General features: G+C 41.4%; 1 protein-coding gene across 25 annotated transcripts in view; it reads right to left on the bottom strand.

The window, feature by feature from the left end:
* Nucleotides 1-25,838, bottom strand: part of FNBP1 (formin binding protein 1) — a 92,784-nt gene that overhangs the window by 66,586 nt on the left and 360 nt on the right. For 12 of the 25 annotated variants that reach the window (XM_056505185.1, XM_056505186.1, XM_056505189.1 and 9 more), the window contains exon 1: nt 2,963-4,693. The exons of the other annotated variants lie outside the window; for them this stretch is intronic. In XM_056505185.1, coding sequence (XP_056361160.1) covers nt 2,963-3,115 — 153 coding nt within the window. In that variant the 5' untranslated portion in view covers nt 3,116-4,693. Of the gene's footprint in view, nt 1-2,962; nt 4,694-25,838 lie in introns of those variants that run through there. 25 annotated transcript variants of the gene reach the window in all.

Below are 25,838 nucleotides of genomic sequence, written 5' to 3'. Positions count from 1 at the left end.
AAAAAAGACAGTAAAATTGGCAACACCATCACTGGCTGAGCATGAGATTCCAAAGGAAGGGCAGAGCAGGGGGATACAACACAGCCTGTCTTCATTCCATGCATCTGGAAGGACACTGAAGGTAGGCAAAGGATGAGTTAAAGTTAATGAATTGTGGGGTAGACAGAAGACACAAAATGTGTTGATCATACAGAATAACCTTCAATTCACAGAATCCTGAAATCCAGATATACATATAATCAATGCAAAATAATACTTCTGAAAAAGATTTTTCAGAGCAGCTCACAACAATATCATGCCTTCAAATAGTTAATATTGAAAACACTTTATAGAAATGGATTTAGTTTTCTCAAAGTTCATTATGAAAACGCATTATCAGTAGGAATCTAGAGGTTAAAAAACCCCTCAATTATTCTGGAGTCTAATGAGAACAAGACCTGTTTTCAGCACAAAGTGCACCAGGCCTGGCAGAGATGGTTTAGCAGGTGAACTGTGCCACTGCAGCCCTGCAGGATCAGTCATCAGCTGCAAGAGGCTCAGGTGCCCCACTAGCTGCTGTTTCAGCTTTCAGCTTCAATACACAGACCCTCCTCTGTTCAGTTTTACAGCATCCTCACCCTTCCAGTCAGGGAGAACATTAGGAAACAATAAACTCCACAGGGCTTTAGCATTCAAGAAAACAAGGCAAGAAATATGATGCAATGTTCAGTAAGAATGCTCCCACTTGCCCACAGTGAGGGAGAAACAAAAGGTCACACCACACCTGTTTTCTCCGAAAAAGAAACACCAAAACATTTTCTAGAAGAACTCACTGCTTTCCTCTGGCTCAGAGACTGGTTCACACCTAAGAACATTCTTTGAGCAGAAATACTGCACTGACAGTCAGTTGTCTGTCACAGGCTCTCACCACAGCCTTCATGTTACTATACCCTTCCAGCCTGCCAAATCTCATTTTCTCCCAGTTTCAAGTGCCCATGTTTATTGTGCTATCAGCTTATGAAAAAGAATAAACTTCTAATTGACTGTCCATGTAATTAAACTGCTTGTGCAACTGTACCTTACCCCCCTCCATCAGATTCCACCACTTCCAAAGCTTCACCATGTGCCACTACAAACACTTCCCCAGGTGATGGAGGAGCTGACCCACCTGGCTCACACAGCCCCTGCTGCTTAAAACAAACTGTTCAGACCTTAACACCTTCTTGAGCACGTACAGAAAAAAACTGAAGCTCAAAAGAGGGAAGTAGAACTTCACTCATTACCTTGAACAGGAATTTGACATCCAAGTCCCCAGAATGCTTTGAATATTTTAACCCTAAGGCAAAGTGTGCTTCTAAATTCATTTTCTAACTTGATTTCTGTTTCCATTAATTCTCTCCTGGTGCTTTTACTGCTGCCCAAATAACCTCCCATCCATGCATTCTTTCTGAAATTCGGTTGCATGCTTGTTACCCTGACAATGCTTAAAATGGAAATAGTGCTGCCCATTTGCTTTGCTTCATTTGAACAGTTCCTTTAAGCTGTCAAATCCCCTTCACTTCTCAACTGCCCTCCTGAAGTCACATTCCCCAGCTATGCAAAGTATTTTGGGAAAATGAAAGTTAGCCATTAGGGAAAAAAAAAAAGAAACCAAACCAAAATCCCAAAAGAAAAACCTTCTTCCTATTTCTCAGCCATATAACATGGAGTACAACCAATTATTGAGCAATAAAGTGTTATTCATGAGGTCTTTGAAGATCAGCTCAGTGAGATATTCCTTCCTCTTTCTAGAAGGCTTCCATCTATTGTGAAATAGTTCAACACATGGTGCTCAGATCCAATGATGGAGCTTCTCTTGCCACCAAGAGGCTTCTCCAGCCTCAACACTGACTGAAATAAAGGGGATGTCCTCACTTCCCTCTTGATCTGCAGCCAGACAGACTCACCCTTCCCAGTTCCAACACACAGCCAAGCCAGAAAGACTGGGGTTTATACTTGGTTTCAACTGTGAACAAGACATTAGATTCTAGGAGAATTTACCAATTAATTCTGCAATTTAAATCTTCCTGCCAGCCCTGCCCAGAGTAGACTGAGCTGGCAGCATTTACTGTACCAGTATCTGGGCTAAACTGTCACTGTCACCCTTTCTGCTGCTTTCACAGGTGACAGTGCAGAAGTGTGAAATTAAGAATGCTAATACAAAGACAAATAATGAAGAAAATTCAGATGCTAATAGCAAATGAAAAGCCTTTATATTTAGCATACACCTCCTGCAATTCTAATGCAGCAATACAATAAAAGACCCAGGATTCTTGAATATTAAGAATATTTGAAGACTTTCTACTACCTCATCCTCCAGTGAGTTTGATTCTGTTTCCTCACAAGATTATTTGTTTACATACTACCATTAATAAAAAAACAGTAATAGGGTAATTAATAGCTAATTTTACCTCTGATCATACCTTCTCCTCCCATATCTTTTTTTTTAAAACACTCTTATTCACTTTCATAGGCAAAAAAGGAATTAAAGTGAAGATCAAGCATACATTATAGTGTTCAATTTCTAAATTACTTTTTTAGGTTCCATGGTTTAACAACTTCAAATTATAAAAATAATTAACGAGATGATGAGCCCTTCACAGGCTCAGCTGAGTCCCATATGGCACTACAGTGCTGGCAGAATACACAGGAATTCAGATCACAGATCCTCAGAGACCTACAATAAAGCTATATGCAAATGTTAACAGTCTCCAGGCAAATTAATAATGAAAGAAAATGCATAAAATACAGGCTACCACTGCAAGAGCCTTCCAGAAAATATAGATGAGTAGAAAATACCAAAGCAATTCAGCATCTGTTGACTCAGCCACTACTGATGAGAATCAACTTCCCACACAAAACTTGTCAGCAGCAGTCAGTGAAACCCTCAGTTAATGACACTAAACAAACATCCCTGATTATAGATGGAACACAGGACACCAACCTTTCCCTTCCTGCAGCAGAGACAAGGAGCACTCACAGCAGCATGGAGCACAGAGGGATGGGGCAGGGACACCATCTCTGCCTGCCTCACACTCAGATGATGCTGTGGCTTCACTGCTTGTTTTCTGAGTGAACCTTCCATTCCCCCACACATCCGGTTCTTGTTAACAAAGCTACTTCTGATCACATGTGTTTGTCATGCAGATCACCTCTTCTGCCACACATGCTTAATTTCATTTTACTCTTCAAGTATTAAATAAATTCCTCCCGACCTTTCACCAGGATGCCTAAATGTGCATGATTTCAGCTTCAGCTGAATAATAAATAGCCCAGAGGAAAAAAGCCATCCCACTTGCCATCTCCATCTTCCTTTCATTGCCTTCTCCTAAACACATTTTTCCATAAAGCCCTCAAGGTTAACTATTCTATCTCTTCCATTCACCTGGGAACTTGACCTAGCTAGGAGATCACAAAAAGAAACATGAGATCCTTTGCTGTATTTATAGGAAACTGAATGTATTTCAAACCTTTGTGAAGGGGAATTGACAGAAAGCAAGAGTGGAAACAAACCGTGTTTTAGGTTGAAATACCTTCTATGCTGCTAGATAAACTCACCTCTAATTGTCCTGCCTATTTCAATAGACATAATGAACAAAGCAGTTTCTGGGCCATATTTCAGCCTTGAAATGCTTACCCTCTTCAGCATTTTGCTGAAGCTGGAAAGCAAAATAAGACCTAATATTTATGCCAGTTTTAATTTGGATAGAAAATAACATTGCCCTGGTATAATAGCAAGGTCTTTTGCACAGCCTTGTAATTGCTTCTGAGACCAACCACACTCATCCCCACCCCAAAAACCACCTTCCACAAGCTCAAGAGTGACCCTCCTGCTAATTAATCTGAGGTGCTGTCCCACAGGCAGGTTTTGGCCAATCCTTAACCCTACCTGGATACAAACCTGACTTAATTCAAACAAGAATCACTTCTGAGAAAAGCCATGAGCAGCTGGCACAAAGGCCAGCACCTGGAGAGAACATGAATATTCCAGCTGCTCTGAGGCATGGCCAGCCCTGGGAGTACAACCAGATCATCTGGGCTGACAGGGAACCAATTTGATTGCAACATCTCACTGAAAGATCCACCTACAGCAGAGCTGCACAGGAACATCCCCCACTAATGAAAGGGGTGAGCTTTGTTCTGGTGAAGGTTAAACCTCCTTGCAGAGAAAGTGCCCAACACCAGACTAAAGCACAGCATTTACAGAGAACAGCAGCAAAGCCAACACAGGCTCCAAAGCTGGGCTGGGAGGGAGAGTGGCTCCCTGGGCAGCAGCACAGAGCAACAGGTCAGCAAGAGGCCACCTGTGCCTGCTGGAGAGGTCACTGGGAGCACAGCCACGCTCCCACCGTGCTGACCCACTTTGCACCTATGATGGAAGCCTGGCAAAGCCCAGCACGTGCTTCATGGGGAGAGGCTTCCTGCTGTGAGTACAACCCATGCCAAGGCATTCACACACACACACATGCTCTCAGTGGTCAACTTCTCGTCCTCTCTGCTGACAGCTTCAGCTGTGGAGTGAAACTGCTCCTTTTGCAGCAGCCAGAAGGCTCTGAGTCACAGGCCACAGAAGCAGAGGAGCTCCAGGAGCAGGTGATCCTGCAAGAAACCTCCTGGCCTTGCCCCAAAGTACTGCTCTTAAAACTGCAGCAAAGAACCTTCCTGACCAGAGCCCAAACCCTCCACCTCTGCCACCCTGGTGTCAAACCAAGCCTGCTCCTCCCCCCAGCCTGTGTATCCTGTAAAGGATGTGGTGAAGCAGAACTCATAGTCCCTCCATGGCAACAAGGCCACTAACTGTGCTAACACAGCAGCCAGGAAGGAAGGTGAGAGGGGGGATGTTCTATCCCACAGAGGATGTGGTTGTTGGTGCTGCAGCAGCTCAGAAAGATGCTGAAAGACGTAAGATAAGAGAGGAGTGATTATTTCTGGGGAGTGGGAAGGCAGGAGATGTGATCAGCTCAGCTGCAGCAGGACAGAGCTGAGGAGCAACAGGTGATAAAGAGAAACAGCAACTGAGCCAAGTACTGGATAATAAGAGTTCTTGGAACAAGGGAATTTTTGATGGTAAATTATGTAGGTTACATGTCCTGGACAGCAGTACATCCAGCATGGAACATGGTGCTATTTTGGTTTTATTCAAACAGGTACCTGAAAAGGCCATACTGAGGCATCACCTGCTGTTATCAGTGGGAGATCCTTCTAAAGATAGTGTTGCATCTCTTGAAAGAGGAGATGTGCTTCTTAGAGGTGTCACAGTTTCATGCTCTCAAAAATGAATTTTATAGCTCTCCTCGAATAAGGAGAAGGCAAGGCTCAAAAGTCAGCGTTTGCAATGTCCAAGGACACTTTTCATAGATGGCCATGATGCAGCAGCAACTCATTTCCTTCAAATAAATTTGTTCACTTTGAGGTTTGAGGCACTTTGCCACAATGAGAACCATCTGTCACGAGCAGCCCATTCAGAAAGGAACACTTCTTTTCAAACCTACAATTCTGCTTACAAAACACACTCCAGAAACCCCAGAACAAGACACAGTTTTGTTTCAAAATACATTATAATGTGCAAATTACAACCCAGGATATAAGAAAGCTCTTAAAGAACAAGATAATGAGAAAGAAACTTCAACTAATGCCAGATGTTAAGTCAGACTACTTTTATTGAAGGACTGGGTGCATTTCAACCTTTTCATGCACTTGCTCAGTTATTTAAATTGGAGACAAACATGCACACGCTGCTTCTTTTGCTGATTCTAACAATTGAACTGATTTAAGTGAATTTATTTGTACTAGGTATGAGGATAAACAGCAGAATCTAGACTCTAAAATCCAGACTCATTAGCTAAGCAAATGCTCATAACTACTAAAATCTACTGGGGCCAGAGAGATGATGCATCTCTACCATTAGCATTAATTATACCCACAAAACTAATTTAAAGAAAAAAAAAAAGGAAACAAAAACCAAAGAAACAAAACAAAGCAATGCTAACCTCCTCCTCCTGCTCCTCCTGGGGGAACAGGAATGGGATAAAGATTTGGTTTTTGCTGACAGTATCCAGAGCTGCAGCCTGAAAGCTGCAAGGACCCACAGGGATTCACTGTTCCGTGCATTATAAACAAGAGCTTTGAAAATGAGCAGATCCTCCTGGTTTGTGGGGCTCTGCTGCTAGGACAGCATAAATCATGAGCTGCTGCAGAGCTCCAGACCCGAGCTGCCTCCCTCAGGAGTTGCAGCATGGTAACAATGCTAAATATACGCTGCTGTTGTTCCAGGAAGGTTCTTCAGTTGACAAATGTTGCAACTTTTCACTGTTCCCCAGCACCATCCCACTTCCCTCATTTAATACACACCCATTCGTTTCTTCTGAAATTATTTGAACAAATGCAATTTTAGAACTAATTCCCAGTCAATCTTTTGCTGTCTGGCCACATCTTGGATTAACTGTTGACTGATTTTCATCCCTTTTTTTTTTTTTTTTTTTTTTTTTTCCCCAGTCTGTGAAGCTCTCCCTTAATAATACCAGCTGTTAAAACAAAGATCAACAAGAGCTCTTGCCCACGATTTCCCCCTTGGGCAGCTGTGTACTGATTATTAAAAATGAGCCATGGAGTGTTCCTGCTTATTGCATGGCATGGATAACTACAATAGAAAGCCAAACAAGCCTGCTGATCCACTTAAAAGAACACACATTAAAAAGGAAATTCTGCCTCTTACCCAAAACCATACTGAATCACAATAGCAGAATCTTATCCACAAGAACAATACTTCCAACTGCAGCAGTCTGTGGGAATGTTTTTTTGGGGAAATTAGCTTTTTCCCAACTTCATCACAAACCAATGGCATACTGGTTTCATCATGTAGAATACCAAAGTTGTTTTATGCATCCTCAAAGTCAAAATTTCTTCATTAATATCAAACCTTTTTGAACATGATTCAGCTCCAAGCACACACTGGAGTTTAGGAAAGGGGTTTGGGGAAGATTAATTTGATGGGGTTTTTTTTAATATCACCACTTAAAAACAATCAGTGACGTTGTTATATTTTGCAAATAAGAGTCCTTGGTCTCCCTCTATCAAAATTAGCCCAAAAAGATAACAGTTAAAACTAGCAAAGGTCTCACCAGGTATGCCTGGTATTCTCAACAGCAAAACTTCTAATCTCCACTAAATAAATCCCCTGGTGGGTGTAGAACTGAGCACGTGTGCAAAGCTCTTTTCTACACACATTAATGCAAAGATGCATTTATTCACTAAACACAACAGCCTTTAGTCCTGATACTCCTTTTCATCTCCTCTCCTGTGAAGCCAGAACTGACCAGGCCCCAGTGCAGGCACCGTGTCCTTCCAGGATATTTATGCAGACACTCACAAAAGAAGAATGTTGTAAAAATCACTAATTCTGCTTAGCTGGAGGCTGACTCCTGGAATCACTGGAGCAATGGCAATAACTAGGGTTAAAAAAATATGCCCCTTCCACTTCAGAGTGTTCCAAACCCTTCCCTAAAGTTCAAAAGAAAAGTAAAGATCTGAACTGACTGTTCCCTCCTCTCATGTCCAAATTAAATGGAACAAACTGCTGAAAAACTTCTTTGTAGACGGAGTTCAAAAAGCATTTAATACCTTAAATACCATGACATGACAAATACAATCCTAGATTTTTCAAGAGCTACTTCACACTCATGACCAAATAAGATTACTGCTGTGCCTGAAGTATTTCTATCTGCCACTGCATTCCATTTTTAACCCAGAAATTAGATTAGGTGCTTCCACTCAGATCCAAGAAATAGTGAAGTTTCCAGAACAGGAAGATCATCAGAGATATATGCAACTCAGAAATCTAATGCAATGGATAGAACAACAATGTCAAAATGCATAACATTTAAAATGTCTGCAAACAACACTGTTGGTCACATCAAAATCTGTTAAACTCTGTTCAAAGTGTATTTCATAATTCAGAACTATCTATTCATGCAGTCCACTCTGTGCAGTGGAGTCAAGCTACACTGGCAAAAAATGGATAAATTCTGGAACTAGGCCAGAAATAAAAGCAAAGAGTCAAAAGAAGGCTGTGGAGACTCCATGCCTTAAATCCATCTATTAGGGTTTCTCACAGAGCTTTTTATTACAATAAGACCTGGCCCCTCCTATAGCTGTAAAAATGGCAACCAAGACAGTCCTCTAACATCCTGTCATATATTTTTCTTTAACCCAATACCTTTCTCCTCTCAGTTTTTCACTGATAAATATTCAGGGAAGTGCCTAACCCCAGCTGCATCTGTCCAGGAGTCAGGCCATTTATCCCAATTTTGACAAAATCATTGTTTCAGTCTGATCCCACGTGCATAAAATATTCAGACTTTAAGATGACCCTTGCCATGTTTCTCCTCCTCTACAAAAGACACCATCACCTGTACAGCCATGGAATGACCAAGCTAAAATATGGTCAGACCAAAACTAATGTGGCAACTCTACCACTGACACACCTGGCTAAGGATCAGAAACATCCCTCTGTGCATCAAAGCATGAATTGCTATTGACAATAACTCTTCAATTACTTCAGTCATATCTTCCTATTCTCACATGCTCACATTTGTGACATTTCTGTGAAGTTCACCCTCAGGTAACAACTCCCATTAACTATAGTGTGAACTTGTGTTACATCAAAGTTTAAATCTGAAAAAACGTAATCACATTTCTCTTAACCAAATAATCACTGTTCAAAGCCTCTCAAATTCCACTGGGTCTCCCCCTTCTCCCAACAGAAGCCTCTCTCAGTACTAAGACTGCAGCAAAACCAAATGAATGCATCAAAGTAGGTGGAATAAGAAGGGAGAAACACTGTGCAAAATGCTGACCCACCAGAAGCATACAAAGCATTTGTTCAGTGGTGACAATGAATAATTTAATCTGAGGCAAATTACCAAACAAACATCAATTAAATTACATGCTAGACTACAAGAGAAAGTTCTCCCACACACATTTCAGGTTTGCAGAGTCAATAGAGCAGCACAAAGCACCCAGGGTTGTGATGGAGTCATCTGGGCTGCTCACTCAGGGACACTTGACATTCTCCATGGGACATACGACAGTTGCAAGAATCTAAAGAGATAGAGGTAAATTTAACTCCATCACACTAAACAAACATTCACACCAGAACAAAGAGACCACGTGTCACCCAGCCTTGTAAAATGCAAGAAATCAGAGTGCCCTACCCCAGAAGCGACACGTATGAAACATGCAGAACTAGAGTTTATAGCACAATTGTCTCCACCATATATCAACAATAAATGCCTGAGCACCTGATCAGTAGCAGCAGAGACTCCCCAGTCTAACAGCAGCCTCCTTGTGCTGAGTGCTGCCTTTGCTCCCCCAGACCCAGAAGTGGGCTCAGCTCTCAGAAATCAGAGCCACGTGTGGAACCGCAGCGTGGGGAGCGAGGCTCAGTGGTTTGCTGCCTGTGCCACAAGGATGCTGCAGGACAGCCACACTCCAGCTCCAGCACACAAAGCTCAAGTTCACTGTGCTGACCATCCTGTGCCAGCCAACACAACCTAAAATTACAGTTTCTAGAAAGTAGGGCAGCTACAGACTGTCCAAACCTTTTGGTCTGGCACCCTACACAGCCTCGGCCTCTCAAAGAAAAACAGTCAGAACATTTTATGGAAATAAATCAACAATTGCAGTTCCTTTTGACCAATATGGCTTGGAAACCTAAGCATTAGGAATAAATGACATCTTGCCATCCAGAGCTAGAAGAGCAACATCCTTTGATCCTTTAAGTAAGGACTGCTTCCCTCACTCAGCAAGGATATTCTGCTCCTAAGCTGGATAGGCAAGTCTAGCTGAGCAAAAGAGGTAATCCAGTGTTCTTGTGACAACAATCTCATTTCCTTAGGTTCCAAAACCACATCTGAATATTTTATAACTCATGCTATAACAATGGTGATACCATGATATAGATTTCAAGCTTTCACAGCACTTGAAGAAATATCTTTACAATACTAATGAAAATTGCATCAGTAAACAGCCTCCTATTAATACAGTTTTCAGACAAAGTTGTGAAGAAAATCACTACCCAATTTAAAGCAGTGCTTATTTGAGCCAAGATTAAAAACCACAGCTGGGTCACACCAGTCTGACCACTAACCTCTGGTCACCCCATCTAGAACTACATATCTGCCTAAATGCAGGAGCAGTGAAACAAGGGACATCACGGAACACTGGATTTTTTTAGCTTTCACTAAAATATTTGGGTTCATCCTCTAAATAAAATCATCTACTTCAAGACTTTGAAAATGGATTTCTAAAGTTTTAAACTTTTTGCAGTTTTTGACAACACTTCATATCTCTCTCCAGCTGTCAGGCAGAATATTGGTTTTGAGGGAGGAGTATGTTGGCTCACCAGACAAAGACAAAAAAGGAAAAATGGTTTAATATCTTATCAGTTCTACTCTGGCATTTAAATATTAACTTAAAATGAAACTGAAAATATACATAAAATCAGGTTGAGGCTGCATCCAGCCTCATTATAACCATATTATGTTAGTTTACCTAACTCCAAAGGCAAATATTTTTTCATCATAAATCCTATGCATAAAACCATGCAATAAACATATCATAGATAAAGGCACTAATAGGAGGCTTATATAATCAGATGTACAGTAAAACCCAGAGAACAATTGAGCTCCAAGACAATTAATATTACCAGGAAAAGCTCTTACTGACTTTCCTAAGCCCAGGACACACAACCTTTCTGAAATACAGATCTCCAAATTCTTTATAAAGCTGGTAAGGCTGCGGCAAGCAGACAAGAATTTAAAACTCTCTTTTAAGGAGTTTAGAGCCAACAAAGCTCCTGGTATTTCAGTGCCATTGCAGGCTCTTGTAACACTGCAGGCATTTAGAAGCACCAGCAAATTAATATGCTGCACCAAGTCATTTGGTGAACAATCTCATTCAGATCTTAAGCTGCTTGTCCGGGGTTCTGAATGTGTGAGCAGGCTGAAAAAATCTGAGGGGCCGCAGATATTTCCTGAAAGGGTGCTACAGTTTTTCAAGTGTAAAGCTGCTTGCTGTACTTTGGACTGGTTACAGGGACAGCAATAAAAAGCATTCTTGTGTCTTGAGGGCAAACAAAACCAAGACCACCACACCACATACATCATGATGTGCTTAGTCAAAGGACTAACACAAACCATGGTGAAATGTTATTAAAATCTCCATCACTGAGAGCTGCTGGTTAAGTTTGGGTCAGTGTGACAGCACAGTGTGTGTTACAGGAATATTTCTTAATTAATTGATTTTTCAGGACTTTGTAATAGCAAAGTATGCTGCTCACAGAACACACGGGGTGGAACTTTGTGACTAAAAGCACAGATATGTCATCCTGATTTCCACTCTTCTCACATTCCTGGAAGATCAAGTGGAAGGCTACCACACCACCACCAACAAATAAACACAGGGAATGCTTACATTACAACCTGCTCCTTGTGTTTTCCTATCACAGCAATAACAAACCATGAAGCATCAAAAGAGGATGGTGAGCACAGCACTGCTCTTTTCTGTCACTGCTGTGGGAGGAAGTCTAACAAATGCTTGTCATTTCCAGAAAGTAATGGGTTCCCCAATTCTGGCATAAACAGTGCCCACAAATTGCAAGCAAATCTGTCACAAATTCACTTCTTCACAAGAAGAGTGGTTCTCCATTTAACATCAGAGGCTGATAACACAGCACTAACATCAAACACAGGCAGCTCACAGATGAAAGTACTGCAAACAGCTTAAGAGCAGACTGACATCTCACCAGAGAACTATAAATTTAGGTCAGCTCAGTGCTGTGCTGTTCAACAGAGGAACGTGAAACAATGTGATGTGCACAGTAAGATATTGGTCACTTGGGCTCACTGCTTCCTGCAGCAAGAGAAAAACTGACCCCACTTTCAGTGTAACTTCTGCAAACTTGCTGCAACTGGACAAATCTGGAATGTGGAGACCAGGTCATTCCACTCAGGAAACAGAATCTCCATTTCTGGTAACATCCACAGGACTCAGTGCAACAGCCTCCAGAGAGAGATGAACCTGTTTCCTACATTCTTTATGCACAGGACCATGTAGGGCACCTCACAATCACATCTTTAAGGAGTAATTCATTCCTCAAATGAAAAGAAAACACACACATTCCATCCTCCCTTTTTCAGGGATGTGTGAATACCACCCCCACACAACTTCAAAATTCTAAACTGGGAGGATTTTAAGCAGATGCCATTAAATATTGATGTTGTATTTCATTTTTTTGCATGACTATTTATTTGAAGAGAATTAATTAGTGCATTGAAAAAACTCTTTGAAATGTGGCTGTCAGACATACCCACTTTTTATAACATGGAGGGAATACTGCAATAAATACCTAAAATAAATTGTACTATCAGCCTGCTATATTGCTTTTCAACAACAGAAGACATAAAATAGATACCCTCTATTTTACTTTTAGGTTTGCCCCAGACTACAGTAACTATTCAGCAGTTAAAATTTCACAGCACAGAACTTTCATAATAAACATGGGCACAAGAGAAATCACCATATTTTACCCCAGACCAGAAAATCATGAAGAGATGGGAGAGGTTGAGGATTTCCACATCCTTGAATGCCTTGTGCTCCATCTTTCCAATCTTTCTTGTCTTTAATTAATGTCATATGACTTGCAAGATTGAGACCATCAGTTCCTTGATTGCCCAGTGCCTACCCAGCACAAGAGGGTGAGAGCTCCAGCAAAAAATGCTGCCAACAAACCCAAGTTCATGAAACAAATATATATTAAAATGAAAAAAAAAAAAAAATAAATAAACCAAGGTACTTGTGGAACAGTATAATAAGCACTGCACTTAATAAAAGCAGAACCCAAGTATTACAAGGATTGACATCCTAAAAATGACACTGAGGCATTCTTCAAGTCTTGTCAGATGGACTTCCAAATAATTTATTACTGAAATCAGACTGTACTAGCCATTTGCTCAAAAGTGGAAGGTATTAAAGGGCAAGTTCTTATTTTTTTGAAAGAGACACTAAGCTTTGGATATTACAGTTCATTGGAGCAAATGAAAACTCATCACCTCAAAACAGCTCTTAAATTTTCAAGTATCTTGCTGTTTTATTATGTTGCCAAGTCACTATCAGCAAGTCTCTCTCCTCTGCTCTGGGTCTCCCAAAATAGGTTTTTTGCTTTTCCTGTCACACTTGGTGCATTCAGCTGACCTACAGGACCCTTGCTAAACGTGACATTTCTGACACAGTGCTCAAGTCTGTGAGAGGTTATCACACTGCATTTTAGGCAACATCTTTGGAAACAAATGTTGCAAATTTTAAAGTACACGATGATAAGAAATCTTCTGACTAATGCAAGAAAGGCAAAACAAACTGGTTTTGAGAATAAATAATCTATTCATGGGACGGAAAATACATGGGGGGGGACATGGGAAAATAATGAGATATTAAAAAGAAGAACCTGCTCTGCTGTGGAACATTAGAAAAGTAAATTTTGTCTTCAGCAAAGGTCACAACTAAGGTGTAAGGAATCTGCACAACAACACGTCAGCCTTCCTCCTCTTCCTCATATCTTAGCCTTGTTTACTTCAGCTTCCATCCATTAAAAGGCTGCAACTCTGCCTGTTGGATTAAAGAGCTCACAAACACACAAGAAATGCTTTTGTTTGAAGAACAAACAGGAACCTCCTGTCCAACCTTTGACTTCAATGGGCCTGAACTACTGATCTTCACACAGCAACTGGAGCTTCTGGGCTCAGTTCCCTGACTGTCCCATGACTCCCCAACTATTTTATAACACAGGGATAGACCAGTTGCTTGATGAGCAGTTGAATCATCTAAAAAATATGAAAGAGGATATTGACTTGAATCTACAAGATGCTTTATCTGCCAAGCAGGGAAAGCAAGTTTGGCCTCTGAACCAGACTGATTCAGAGAGGAAGAGGAAAACAAATGTGTGTTTACCTACCTACAAAGAAGGCAGGGAAAGAAAGAAAATTTCTCACAAATTGACAAGAACATCCCCTCCCACAGTAAGGACAATGAGGTCACTCAGTGCTCTACAGTTGTTCCAATGACAATACCTTCCACTTAAAATAGTTTTTGGAAGCTGCAACTCTGGTCCAAAGGTTGACTCAAAACTGCTCCCAGCCAAGGAAGGGAAAATAAAAGGTTTGTTTTTCACAAATCCTGAAGTTGAAATCTATCTCTCAAAATTTTTGGCTGCTAATTCATGGTCCAAACTGGTGGGCCAAGAACCACTAGGACCAGTGAAGTTTGTTATGGGAGAAGACTTGGGCAGAGCATCTCTGAAGCCAGAGGCTTCAGCACCTGCCAGTCTCCATGAGGGACATTCAGAATTCAGATGTTACTAACAAAGCCACCCTAAAACATTCCAGCTTTCATGAAGTCCTCAGGCCTTATGGATATACTTGTAAAGGATTCCAACATTCTGGAAAAATAAAATTACTGCTTACCTGGCTTTTGGTCTGTAGAGTGAGATGGACCAAGACAAAATGACTGAGAACCAAGAGCAAGACAGAACAGCTGTCATGTGGGCTCCTCACTTTTATTTTTTGAGTACTTTTGTACATTAATGACATCCATAATGACCAGTAAGCACATCTAACAAGGCTACTGACAATTTGTAGTTGGTCTTGCTTATGAGCACTTACTGTACAGATTACTGCTCAGTGATCATGTTTCATTCCTCCAAGTTAAAGAGAAATAAAAGTCCAAACAAAGCTGAATGCAACCAGGACATTTTTATCCTTAGAAAATTCTCACAGATTATGGATTCTGCAAATGCACACAAGCAAACAACCTTGTCAAATAAAGACATAGCACAATGTGCATAAGACTTCACATTTCCTCTGTAGTGATTGTTGCTTTAAAAATGGTGCATTTCCTGGCTTTAGGATGCCTAATTCTACTAATTTGGTGTTTGTGACCATATCTATTTTTGGAACAGCTATGGAACACATACACAAAGGATAGAACACAAGTTCTAAATGCAGTGCCCTGAATAGAGCTGTATAGTTCATGCATCTTTTCTTCCCTAAGAGAATCTGAGCATTAAGCATTGCACCACACAAAGAAAATGTATTATGGGCCCCTTTTTAAGGGTGATTTGTGCCTGTGGCTTTTTCCTGTTACTTTTGGGTTCATCTTCTGATTATTTTCAAAATTCTCCTATCCACAAAAGCCTCTTGAAGTGCATTAGGGCTTACACACTAGTCCCAGACTGTTTAATTTAGTCCTAATACCTTGAGGAAGCTTCAGGACGGACTGTTGCTGTTCTGATTAAAGAATCAGCCCCACCCCCTGCCAGGAAGGTTGGATGGATGCCTTGCCCCCAGAGAGAAATCAATAGTGCTCCACTGACCAGCAACTCCTAAACACCACATGTGTCAATATACCATGAATAAAACCCCCACATACTTCATTCTTACATTCTAAATGTAAGAAAGGGGTCTGAATTTTCATTATTTTGACATTTTTCACTTGTTCAACTCTCCTAGAGTGGATTCTTGTTTTGATTCCTCTGTCACTATTCAATTTATTTTTGTTCCCAGAGATTAACCCACAAATAAACCACAGAAGACTACAACAAGCCAACAGCAGATTCAAGTCAATACAAAAGTCTATAATTGTGTGCAAGAAACCCATAAATACCATGTAAAATGTCTTCTGACCTCTGTGTGAATGAAGCACACCATTCTGCCATGCTGTTCCCAGCCATCAAGCATTTCAACTCAACTGCTAACAGCCAAGTGAAATATTTATATTTGTATTGTTTAGCTCAGCCAAGGTTTTTGTAAGTGGAACAATTCAACACACTCTCTCAACCATTAAATGCTGGCACTGTGATACCTTTCTCTTCAAGACTAAGTATTTTCCAAGAGTGACAACTATGCAGACCCAGTCTCCAACAGTGCCTAAATTAGGTGTATGTGTTTCAAAACAGCACATTTTCTAGCAAAAATTGTCATTTTCCAACAATTTCAGCTTTCCTATTTCAAGATCATTTCATGTCAATCATACTGAACCTCTGGAAAAGGAGCTTTCAGCAATTTTACACTTAATACTGGTATCAGGATGATGCAGGCAAGAATCAGAATAAGAACCACAGTGCAAAAATAAAACCAGCCCACAATAATCCAGAGGTGGTGGGGAGATGCTCACACATACCAGGAATGGATGCAAGCTCCTACTCTCTTCCAGGGTGCTCTCCTGGGCTACTCCAGTGCATCTCAGAAGGACACATGCAGCCACACAGCCAGAGACACTTGATTTTATCTTTAAATAGAGCTGGAACCTAGCTAGCCCCCCCTTCCAAAAATAAGGCTGTAAATCCCCAGGGCACTGATTTAAACAGGCAGCAAGTCACACATGTCATGTGAGAAGCATTCTCACTACCTAAAGGGTTGGCTGGTGCAATTTTGGGTTTCAGATAAAGCATGCAACCATAATGTGGGATGGGTGTCTTGATCCTGGGGGTCAGGCTGGCAGTGCTTTGGGTGGATGGAGCCTCCCACTGATGATGGAGCCCTTGAGCAAACCCCTAACCAATATGTCCAACAGTGAAACATTTCCTTAGTTGTTTTGAACATCAAAAACTGAAGCAAAGCCATACAGTTTTTCAGCTTTTGCATGTTAACTTGCAAGCACATGCCAAAGGCATCCTGTGCAAAACCCAGATGTTTCACAGCTCCAAAGACTTGTAAGGAAATAAAGGCTCTTGACCAGCACATAGAACCCTTTCCTCTCACCCTTTATTTTTAGGGTTTTCCAGTGACTACACATGAGCAAAAGGATCTCAGACTGTTATACTTGGGAGAGAGAGCCAGGATGGGTGAAAAAATATTTATGTAGTGGTCTATTGCAGCTCTCCCTGTTCATCCACTGCCAGTTTTTTCTTTTACTACAGCAAAACCTGAGTTACACACTCCTAATGAATGCCACTCCTGTAAGACCCACATTTGACAGATCAACAGCCCTCAAGAGGGCAAGAAATATTTCTCTTCCCCATTTAACTTTTGTTTGAGAAAACACACTTTCATTCACTCCCTGCTCCATGGCTATCATTTTTTTTCCTTTTTGTAAATAGAAGATAAAAGTGCTAAAACATTTCTCTCTGCCTAAGAGAGTATAATTCAAAGTGAAATATATTATCTAAACACATTTTGAACTTATTTGCTAAAAAATTCCTTCAGGCTTTCTGCACAGAATGAGTGAATGAAAAACAGCAGTGCACACAATTCTGGATAAAGCTTTTCTTTGGGGATGTTGTCAAATATCCTTCCACAGTGAGTAAAGATGCAAAGTGCAACCACAGAAATCAATGTATATACATTCTAATCAGTATGTCAACTCCACTTAAACATGACATGGAAAAAGCCATATAAAATAGCAATACTACAAAGCCAAAAGAGGACTGCTAGGTCTCTGCACTATTTTTCTGCTTTTCTTCTTATCTAATCTTCATCCTTTGCTCCATGCTTATTCCTTCCCCCTGTGCACCCACTGAACTTTCTCCTGATCCCATCAAACTCTTGACTTGCTGTTCCTAATGAAGTAATCCCACTGCACATCCAGTCTGACAGCAAGTCACAATCCCACCCGTCCTGCCCAGAGCCCAGCCCTGCTCTATGAGCTTTTATCCAAGCTGTTTCCCTGTTACTGACTGGTTCCTTGTTTTCTTTGTTTAAATTCATTTTCTCCTCCTGAGCTCACTGAGCTAATTTCTGCTGCTTCCTTCACCCTACTAGTCCTTCTTCACTCACTGTCAGAACTGCCAATTTGAATTATCTCTCCTCAAATGACCCTCTCCATCATTCCTGGCACTTCCATCACAGGAACAGTTCCTAGACAAGCAGACCCAACTGTCTGTAACCAGATCCTGGTGTGATCTCTAGTTCTCCACATTCAGTCTCTTGAACAGCTGGTTTCCTCTCTGACCACACACCTCACTCACCCTCAGGTGAGTGCAACAAGAACCAGTCCATGACAACAGAAGAACTGGTTTGCTGCTCTTAACAAAGAAGAAGAGTGGTCAGAGGGATCTTTAGCTTGACTTGGAGCAGCCATGCTTCCCATCCCACTCTCCCCTGCTCGCTGCTCTTCCATAACACATCCCAGATCCCACTCATCAGAACTCTCCAGGCAGCTTCTCCCTCTGTGCCACTGGGTGCCAACAAAGGAGCCTGAGAGCAAAGGAGGCTGCCCAGCTCCACCCTGGCCTTGAGCAGCCATGGCATGGCAAGTCTGGCTGCTCTCCTGCAAGGACCAGACTGAGCCTCCTTCAAGTCAATTATTCTGTGGGTGATCTCATCTTGCCCCACGAAAATCCCTCCAAGGCCAAAACGTAGCAGCACCCAGGAAGATTTGGTCAATAACATCTTTACTGAGTGCAGGCAAAGTGGTATTTTTCCAAGGACTTACAGGTTTGCCTAATTGAAGAATATTTTCTCAACAGCAGCAAGCATATCCTTGTTCAACAGCTTCTGTCTGCCAAATTTCAAAACCTTGTTCCAATGAATGGGAGCACTACAGCTTTCCAAAACCAGAGGCATCGTGTTCAGCATGTGCAATACACTGGCCCTGGTAACAACTGGATAATCCTGAAACACAAAAAGCAAGAGGCAGGCACAGAAAGAGGAAAATTGCAGCCTGAGTGCCCTAACATAGAAAAAAATTTAAAAAGCAGAAAATAGATGGTTTGAACAAAAAAATGTTAAACACATTCTCAATAAGAAGGGCTCCCAGCTCAATCTAGAATAGAGTCTGAGACAGAGGAAACTGTTCAAGGCACCAAACAAGAAATTTCTTGGAGCAAAAACTCCAGGAGTGCAGCTAGGAATAAGGAATATGCTCAGAATCCTTGCAAGATGATCTTTCTCCTGTCACATTGGTAGCACTCCTTTATCTGCACATCCACAGTCTCAGAGCAATAAAATAAATGTCTCAACTATAAAATGAATGATTTATGAGAGAAATTGTACCTGCTATTCCCAGAGGAGTAAATCCAAACACTACAAATACCCTTCCCCTGCAGGGAATGAATGATACTGGCAGCACTTACACCAGCCCCACTGCAAGGGCAGAACTGAAGGCTTTACTTTATAAAAATACTTTAGGTACCAAATAGAAGCACTTGAAAAACACTAAACAAGAAATGGCCAAGTGACACAATAATGGAAGAAATTTCTATTATTTCAGCTACAACAAGAATAATCCACTCTTGGATTTCCTCAGGATTAAGGACTATCTGGGTGACTTGGTAGCTCATTGGGGACCATCCTTCTAAACCAGACATTAATTCCCAAGTGACTCTTTTCAAGTTTTATTGCTTTACAGGATTTCTGAGGGCATCTGGGGGATTGATGTTGTTCTTTTTGATTGTTTTGCCAATTAGGCTGACTCTTCCTCAAATAAATTAAGGACAACATTGCAACAGAACCGCTTCTTTACATGGTTTACAACACGATCTGCTTCAGTGATCAGCAATGAACACCAGGCAAACAATATTTCAGTCTTGCACTTTACTTCCAGAAGAGTTAATCTAGAAGCCCTTCCACAGTTTTTTCCAGTTTTAGATGCAAAAAGAAACATTTTATTTAATTATGCCAACAAGCCATTCTTAATAAACTGAGACCAAAAGAAATTATTGAGCAGGTTAATAAGGCTGTCTCCAAACAACATGGAAACTCTGATCATGTTAAATTCCAAAGTTATCCAAACACCCCACCTGCTTGAGAAGACAGACTAAAATCATCATATCCTGTACATACATACAATATATATACACACTAGTTTTGCACTGTTTTGTATTTTAGAGCCAAAGCCATTGATTGAAAAGAATGGCAAGGACTACAATATGCCAAGAGACAACAGTGCTTTACCAATTTAACCAGTGTATTGTTTTCAGAAAAAAATAAAAATAAAAATAACAATCTTTCTAAGGGTGAAAGGAAGAAGTTTCATCTGAAGCACAAAACTATACTGAAGAGGGAAGTTATTTTAAAATATTTACATGAACACTGAGGAAACTCAACAAACCATTGGATTTTGACAGCTGGACTAGATTCAATGTATAATCAATCTCAGCAGCAGTATTTCAAACAGGATGAAAGTGAATTTCCAAAAATTCATTAGCAGGTTACCTGTCCAGCAATCAAAAGCAATAATGTAAAGCAGGTTATTAAATTACAGTGTGACAGTGGCTCCCACTCTTCATGTGGAACTTAGCTTTTGAAATTCTGCTTTAAAAGAGTGTTTTATAGCTTTTGAAATTCTGCTGTAAAAGAATGTTTCACAACATGAGTAACACTAATGAGCTGCAAAGAGTCCAGAAAAACACGGGCTCGTGTTTGAGTGCCTTCCCCATATGGTTCAAGGAAGCGGGGGATCTCGAGCAGCCACAATACGGCTGCAAGGGAAAACACGGAATTCTGCAAGTCCTGACTCACGCTGAAAAACCGTAAATCCCCCATTCTTTAATGAATAGGTAGCAAACACCAGAATAGGTGGTTTGACAATATTATAGAAACGTTCTTTCTTAAAGCAAATCAGAGTTGTAAACCAAATTACTCAGAAGTTGAAACATTAAAATCCCAGCAGCTCCTCAGGTAGAAAAGGGAATCTCTGCTCCTGGTGCCTGCAGGAGCCAAGGGGTGCAGCAGGGATTTTCACATAACCCCATTCTCCCCCCAGGCACCTCCTGCGAGGAGCAGGGCAGCCCCCACACATCACCCTAAAGGTTAAAATTTCTCTTTTTAAGCTGAAAGAAGTCTGATGGCACAAACTTTACAGCGCACAGAGGCTGCAGCAGCCCCGAATCCCACCCTGAGCTGAGCACGCACGCAAAGTGTGAGCTGCAGACTGCAGATACTCTGTAATGACTCAGCTTCTGTGAACTATTTCTCATCACTCATCTGCATGTACAGGCTGACCACTTAAAACAGCCAGTGAAATAAGGGGATATTAATGTCAGACAATTTTGCAACCTCAGAACTGTCCAAATAACTATGCAGAATACTAAACTAATGCTACTTTAATAAAAAACTGTCTTTTGCTTTGAAGTGCCCATCTCCAGCACTCTGCATACAACTTTCACTAAGAGCTTTAGAATAACCAAGCAAAAATTATGAATATGCTGCATTCATTAGTGACCTCAGCCTTTCACTGTATTTGCTCTTAGGGTGCTTTTATACTATTTTTGTGGGAGAAATATACAAAAGTTTTAACATGTTACTAAACAAAAACCAAGTTTCTACGAAACACACACACACTAAAAGGGGCAGGGATACCAAGCTCTGCTTCTGGGAGTTGTCTGAATAACATTAAGTAAGTTTCACAGCAAATTTAGAATAGAATACACGTTTCAGAAGAGCATTTGCCATCACCACAGGAGAAGATTGTCTAAGCTGCCAACAACTCACCCAACCACCTGTGAAGGTTAGGCCCATAATGGAAACTCTCAGCTCATCAGAGTTAACCCATGACTTATCATGCAAGACTAATTACTTGTGTCCTTTTCCCATCAGACACCATCTCCTTTTCTTTTAAGTCTTGGAAAAGAACATTTAACACCCAGGCCCAAAGAGCTTGGGGGGTGGGGGCTGTAAAGAGGTGTGAGAATGGGATGGGTGGGATGACACACAATTTCTATTGTCTGCAATCAGCTACGGTGCTGCATACAATAAAACTGGATGTTGGCTCAATGATCAATACATCAAACCTAGATCCAGCCCTGCAGATGCTCTCACAAGCAGAAGAAAACAGGGTTTTCATTTGAGTTCACATTTGACTGCTGTGCCCATTACGCACACTGTGCAATGGCACCAAGGTCAAAATCACCCAGGTACTCCAGATGGTTTCCAAATGTGAGTCACCACCACATGCAACACCCATACATTGCTAATACTATTGAAGAACAATGCTGCATTCAAGCAAATTGCAGAAATGCAAGATTACAGCTGTTTAAACACAAATTCTGCTGATGAAATAGAGGCGTGAGTGCTGAAAGAGGAAACGTTTTAGCAGTTACAAATAGCAAGGGGGCCTTCAAGTTCTCAGAGTTGCACCTATGTGGAATGAACTTAAAAAGGCAAAAAACAAACACATCCACAAACCATGTGTTTTCATAGTGAAGCATGCTGGAACACCCTATAAACAAAAGGTGTGGTTCCCAAAGTATTGCTTCCGTCAGGGGTTGGCCCACAGAGCCTCTTGCATCCGGGCAGCAAACTAAGACCCGAGCAAATACTGAATATCCATCCACCTTCTCACAGGCTGAAAGGACAGTGACAGCTGCTAGCAGCCACCCAGCTCTCACAAAGGTCAAAGAAAGACTGATTAAATCACCTCCCTCCCCGGGCTTTTTTAAAAATTTTACACTGAATGTGGGAAAAAACCCCGCAGCAGCAAACCCACAGTGTCTGCACCTCTGAAACATTCATAACAAAAAAATTATAAAACTTTCCACATTGAATCACTTGGCCACCAGCACCTGATGTACTGTGACCATGTTCTGAAAAGAGAGAATTTTTCCTGGACCACCTAACCACAAATTCACATGTAACTCCCCCAAACTACACCCAGTACCAAATGTCATAATCAGACAAAAAGAAAGTTGATTCCATTCAATATAGCAGCCACAGCCTTTTCTACCCTGAAAACAAGTGCTGAGGTTCCAGCTCAGTTTGCAATGTAATCCCACTTGTTTCAAGGGCCTCATACCACACAAAAGGACACTGGTGGGAAGTGTGGCACACACTTAGGATTTTACCCACTAAAGGACCCTTCAGAAGAGCTGTGGGTGCCATGCTCCATGTTCTTTCCCATTAGCCAAGAGGAAAAAGGTGAAGGAGGTCCAAGTGTGCTTTTACAGCCCGTTGTCCCCAAAGTGTAGCACTGACTATACAAGTCTGCACCCCTACATAACCTTCACTTATCACTTCCACTTGCCAAGTATTTAGAAAACACTCACAGTTTCAAGAATCAGACATGAAATAAATATGTACTACACCCTCCTACCTGTCAGCCCTTAATGCACTCTTGAACTGGGTGAAAAACAAAATGCTTTGGTGCTGTGCCTGCACTTTGCCCTTAACCCACTGCCTCCTCCTCAGCTCCTGAATGTTTGGAATATAACAGGCAGAAGGAATTCTGCAGGGTTTGGGTGGACAGAAGCAGCACACAGGGTTACATGAGACCTCCAGGTTTTGTTTTGCCACACTGGATTGCTGAGAGGCCCCAGACAGTCCAATACTCCCAGCATTCTGCATCACACGGGATATAAACACTGCATTAGGACATGGAATTATTCTGCTGGTCCTGGGTCCATTTACACCCACAGGGACAATCTTGAGATGGTACTTAAAGTCCAGAATCAAGTGAAATGTCAGTAGGAAAGTGGCAGTAAGATTTGCATCCTAAAGGCACAGGATACACTCACATCACAGCACGTGGCTAAAAGCCTGTTTTGGGAATAACTCACATGTTGCCAAAGGGATTTTATGGCTTCTAAAGAATGAGGCTTTCTGCTACCAGCCTTTTTCTCCCACAAGGAATGAACAGAAATTCTACATAACTTCAAGCACATTAACATTCTATGAGCTCTAAAAAGCAAGCTCGATTTTACTTCTTTGCTATATTTAAAGGAGTGAATCATGAACATGCAGCCTGGTAGATCAGAGATACAGGGTGCAAGTCAAGTCTGATAAAACATTGCTGATTTTTAAACAAATTTCTAAACTACAGTTAAAAACACTTGCTTTTCCTTCAACTTTCAGCCCTTCAAACCACATATGAGTCATATGTAGAATAGGCATTTTCTGCTTACCACACCTGCTCCTGAAAACCCATTAAAAAAAAAAAAGACAACTAAGTTCTAAGGTAAGTGGAAATTTAATTTTGTTTAAAAAATAAATGCCATGATCAACAAAAGAAGTAGGCATATATTAAATGCAGGTTGTTTGTGTGGTTTTCTTTCCAGTGAAAGGGAGAACATAGAGTGAGAAATCACTGTTTTGGCCTAAATACCCAGAGCACTGGAAACCGACGTGTTTTCAGAGCTCTACCCAAATCAAAGCGGAACAACTCCTGCCAAATTCGTATCTAGACTCATTTATTCTCTTGATACAACCCTTTTTCTCAGTAACCAGCTACATTTCTCAAAATACTACATTGAGGACGTGAAAAAATGATACTTTGATGCTACTGAAGACAATTTCAGAAACAAAATTTTCTGATAAAAAAACGTTACAAAAGCAATTTGTAACTGTTGCAGAAGACTTACATGGCTGCACACACCCCTACAAATATTACATAAAAGAAGAACTATTTATAGGCACTACTCTCTACTACCATTCTGGTTCAGGAACACCTCAGTATTGCTTGCAGTTCTAGGAGTGGGGAAAAAAAAAAGCTCCTTTTTTGAGAATTCAGAATTTATTTTCCAGTGTCAGAATTGTCAAATTATACTGCTTCTTACTTTAATTCCATGCTAACTATTCAGTCACCTCCCAAAGCATCCAAGATGCAGAAAAAGGAGGCAACTGCAGGTTTTCCCAGAAACATTCCCATGCAGCAGAGCTGTTTATGTACTGATGAATCAATATAGCATCACTACACTATTTCACCAGCATTTATCACCTGTCTTTATATGGCATATAAAAACACACCAAAATAACCTCTCCCAGCCAGCAGTTGCTCCCTAATTTACTGCATAGTTCTAACCAGATCTGGCTACAACATGACTCCAATGTCACAGCAAAACGGGATGCTGAACTGCCTGCCAGAGTGGGCCAGGAATGCGCCCAGAAAGGACAGCAATTAGCACATCTGAAATAACCATTCCTACAAGGGGCAGCTCAAAAGCTCAGATATATTTTCATCCAACTCGCACCGGCTACCAGCCACGAACACATGACTACAAGAGAGAATCCTGCAGTGCTTCACAATCCAGATGACCCTCTGCCACTTATTCTTGACTTCTTCATTCAAAACACGGTTTCCGTTTCCCTCTCCCCCTCCTCCCGAGCACAGATTTGTCCCAAGATGTTTCTCGTCCCAGCACTCCGGGAAGAGCAGCCTCCTACCCGCGGGTACCAGCCCTGCCAGACCCAGCAGGTTTGCTCCATGCTCCACCATCAAACATGGCTGCACCGTGTCCTCTTTGTGACTGAATATGTGGAACAGCTCTTCTGCCTTCCCAGACTTCTTTTATCTCCCGTCCCTTATTTCCTCTGATTAGCAAGAGACCATTTCCCATCGCTATTGCCCACTTCTCATTCCTTTTAACAGTCCGATATTTTCCATTAACGTTCCACCGTAAACCAAACGCATTTATACTTTCCAGGTTCTCCTCAAAAGCATCAAGGACTTTTATACGCTGAAACCCTCTGCATCATTAAAACCTGCTTTATTTACACACAACACAAAACTCTTCTCGTAAAAATCTCCGTCCTTCAAATCCAGCGTGGAGATAAGCCCCTTAACAGCAGCAATAGGAAATTTTATCATCTGGCTTTTCTTCCCTGCAGCTCCCTCTCCTGAAACCGGACCCCCCGTCCACAGAGCCACCTCAGAGCCTCCCGCAGCAGCCACACACAAAACCCACCCCACGCTCCGCTGCGAGCCTCCCTCCGCTCCCCAGCCGCCGCCGCTTTTTCGTGCTATGGAGCTTCTTTTTAATTTAATTCCTCCAGCCAAATTAAATCAAACTCCTGAACCTCCGCTGAGATTTCCCTGCAGAGGCTGCACATGAAAGTTTC

This window comes from Oenanthe melanoleuca, chromosome 17 (assembly GCF_029582105.1).
Source record: "Oenanthe melanoleuca isolate GR-GAL-2019-014 chromosome 17, OMel1.0, whole genome shotgun sequence".
In the NCBI taxonomy this organism is placed as follows: Eukaryota; Metazoa; Chordata; class Aves; order Passeriformes; family Muscicapidae; genus Oenanthe; species Oenanthe melanoleuca.
Note: the sequence above shows the minus strand (reverse complement) of the source record. Positions and strands in the feature narration are given on the sequence as shown.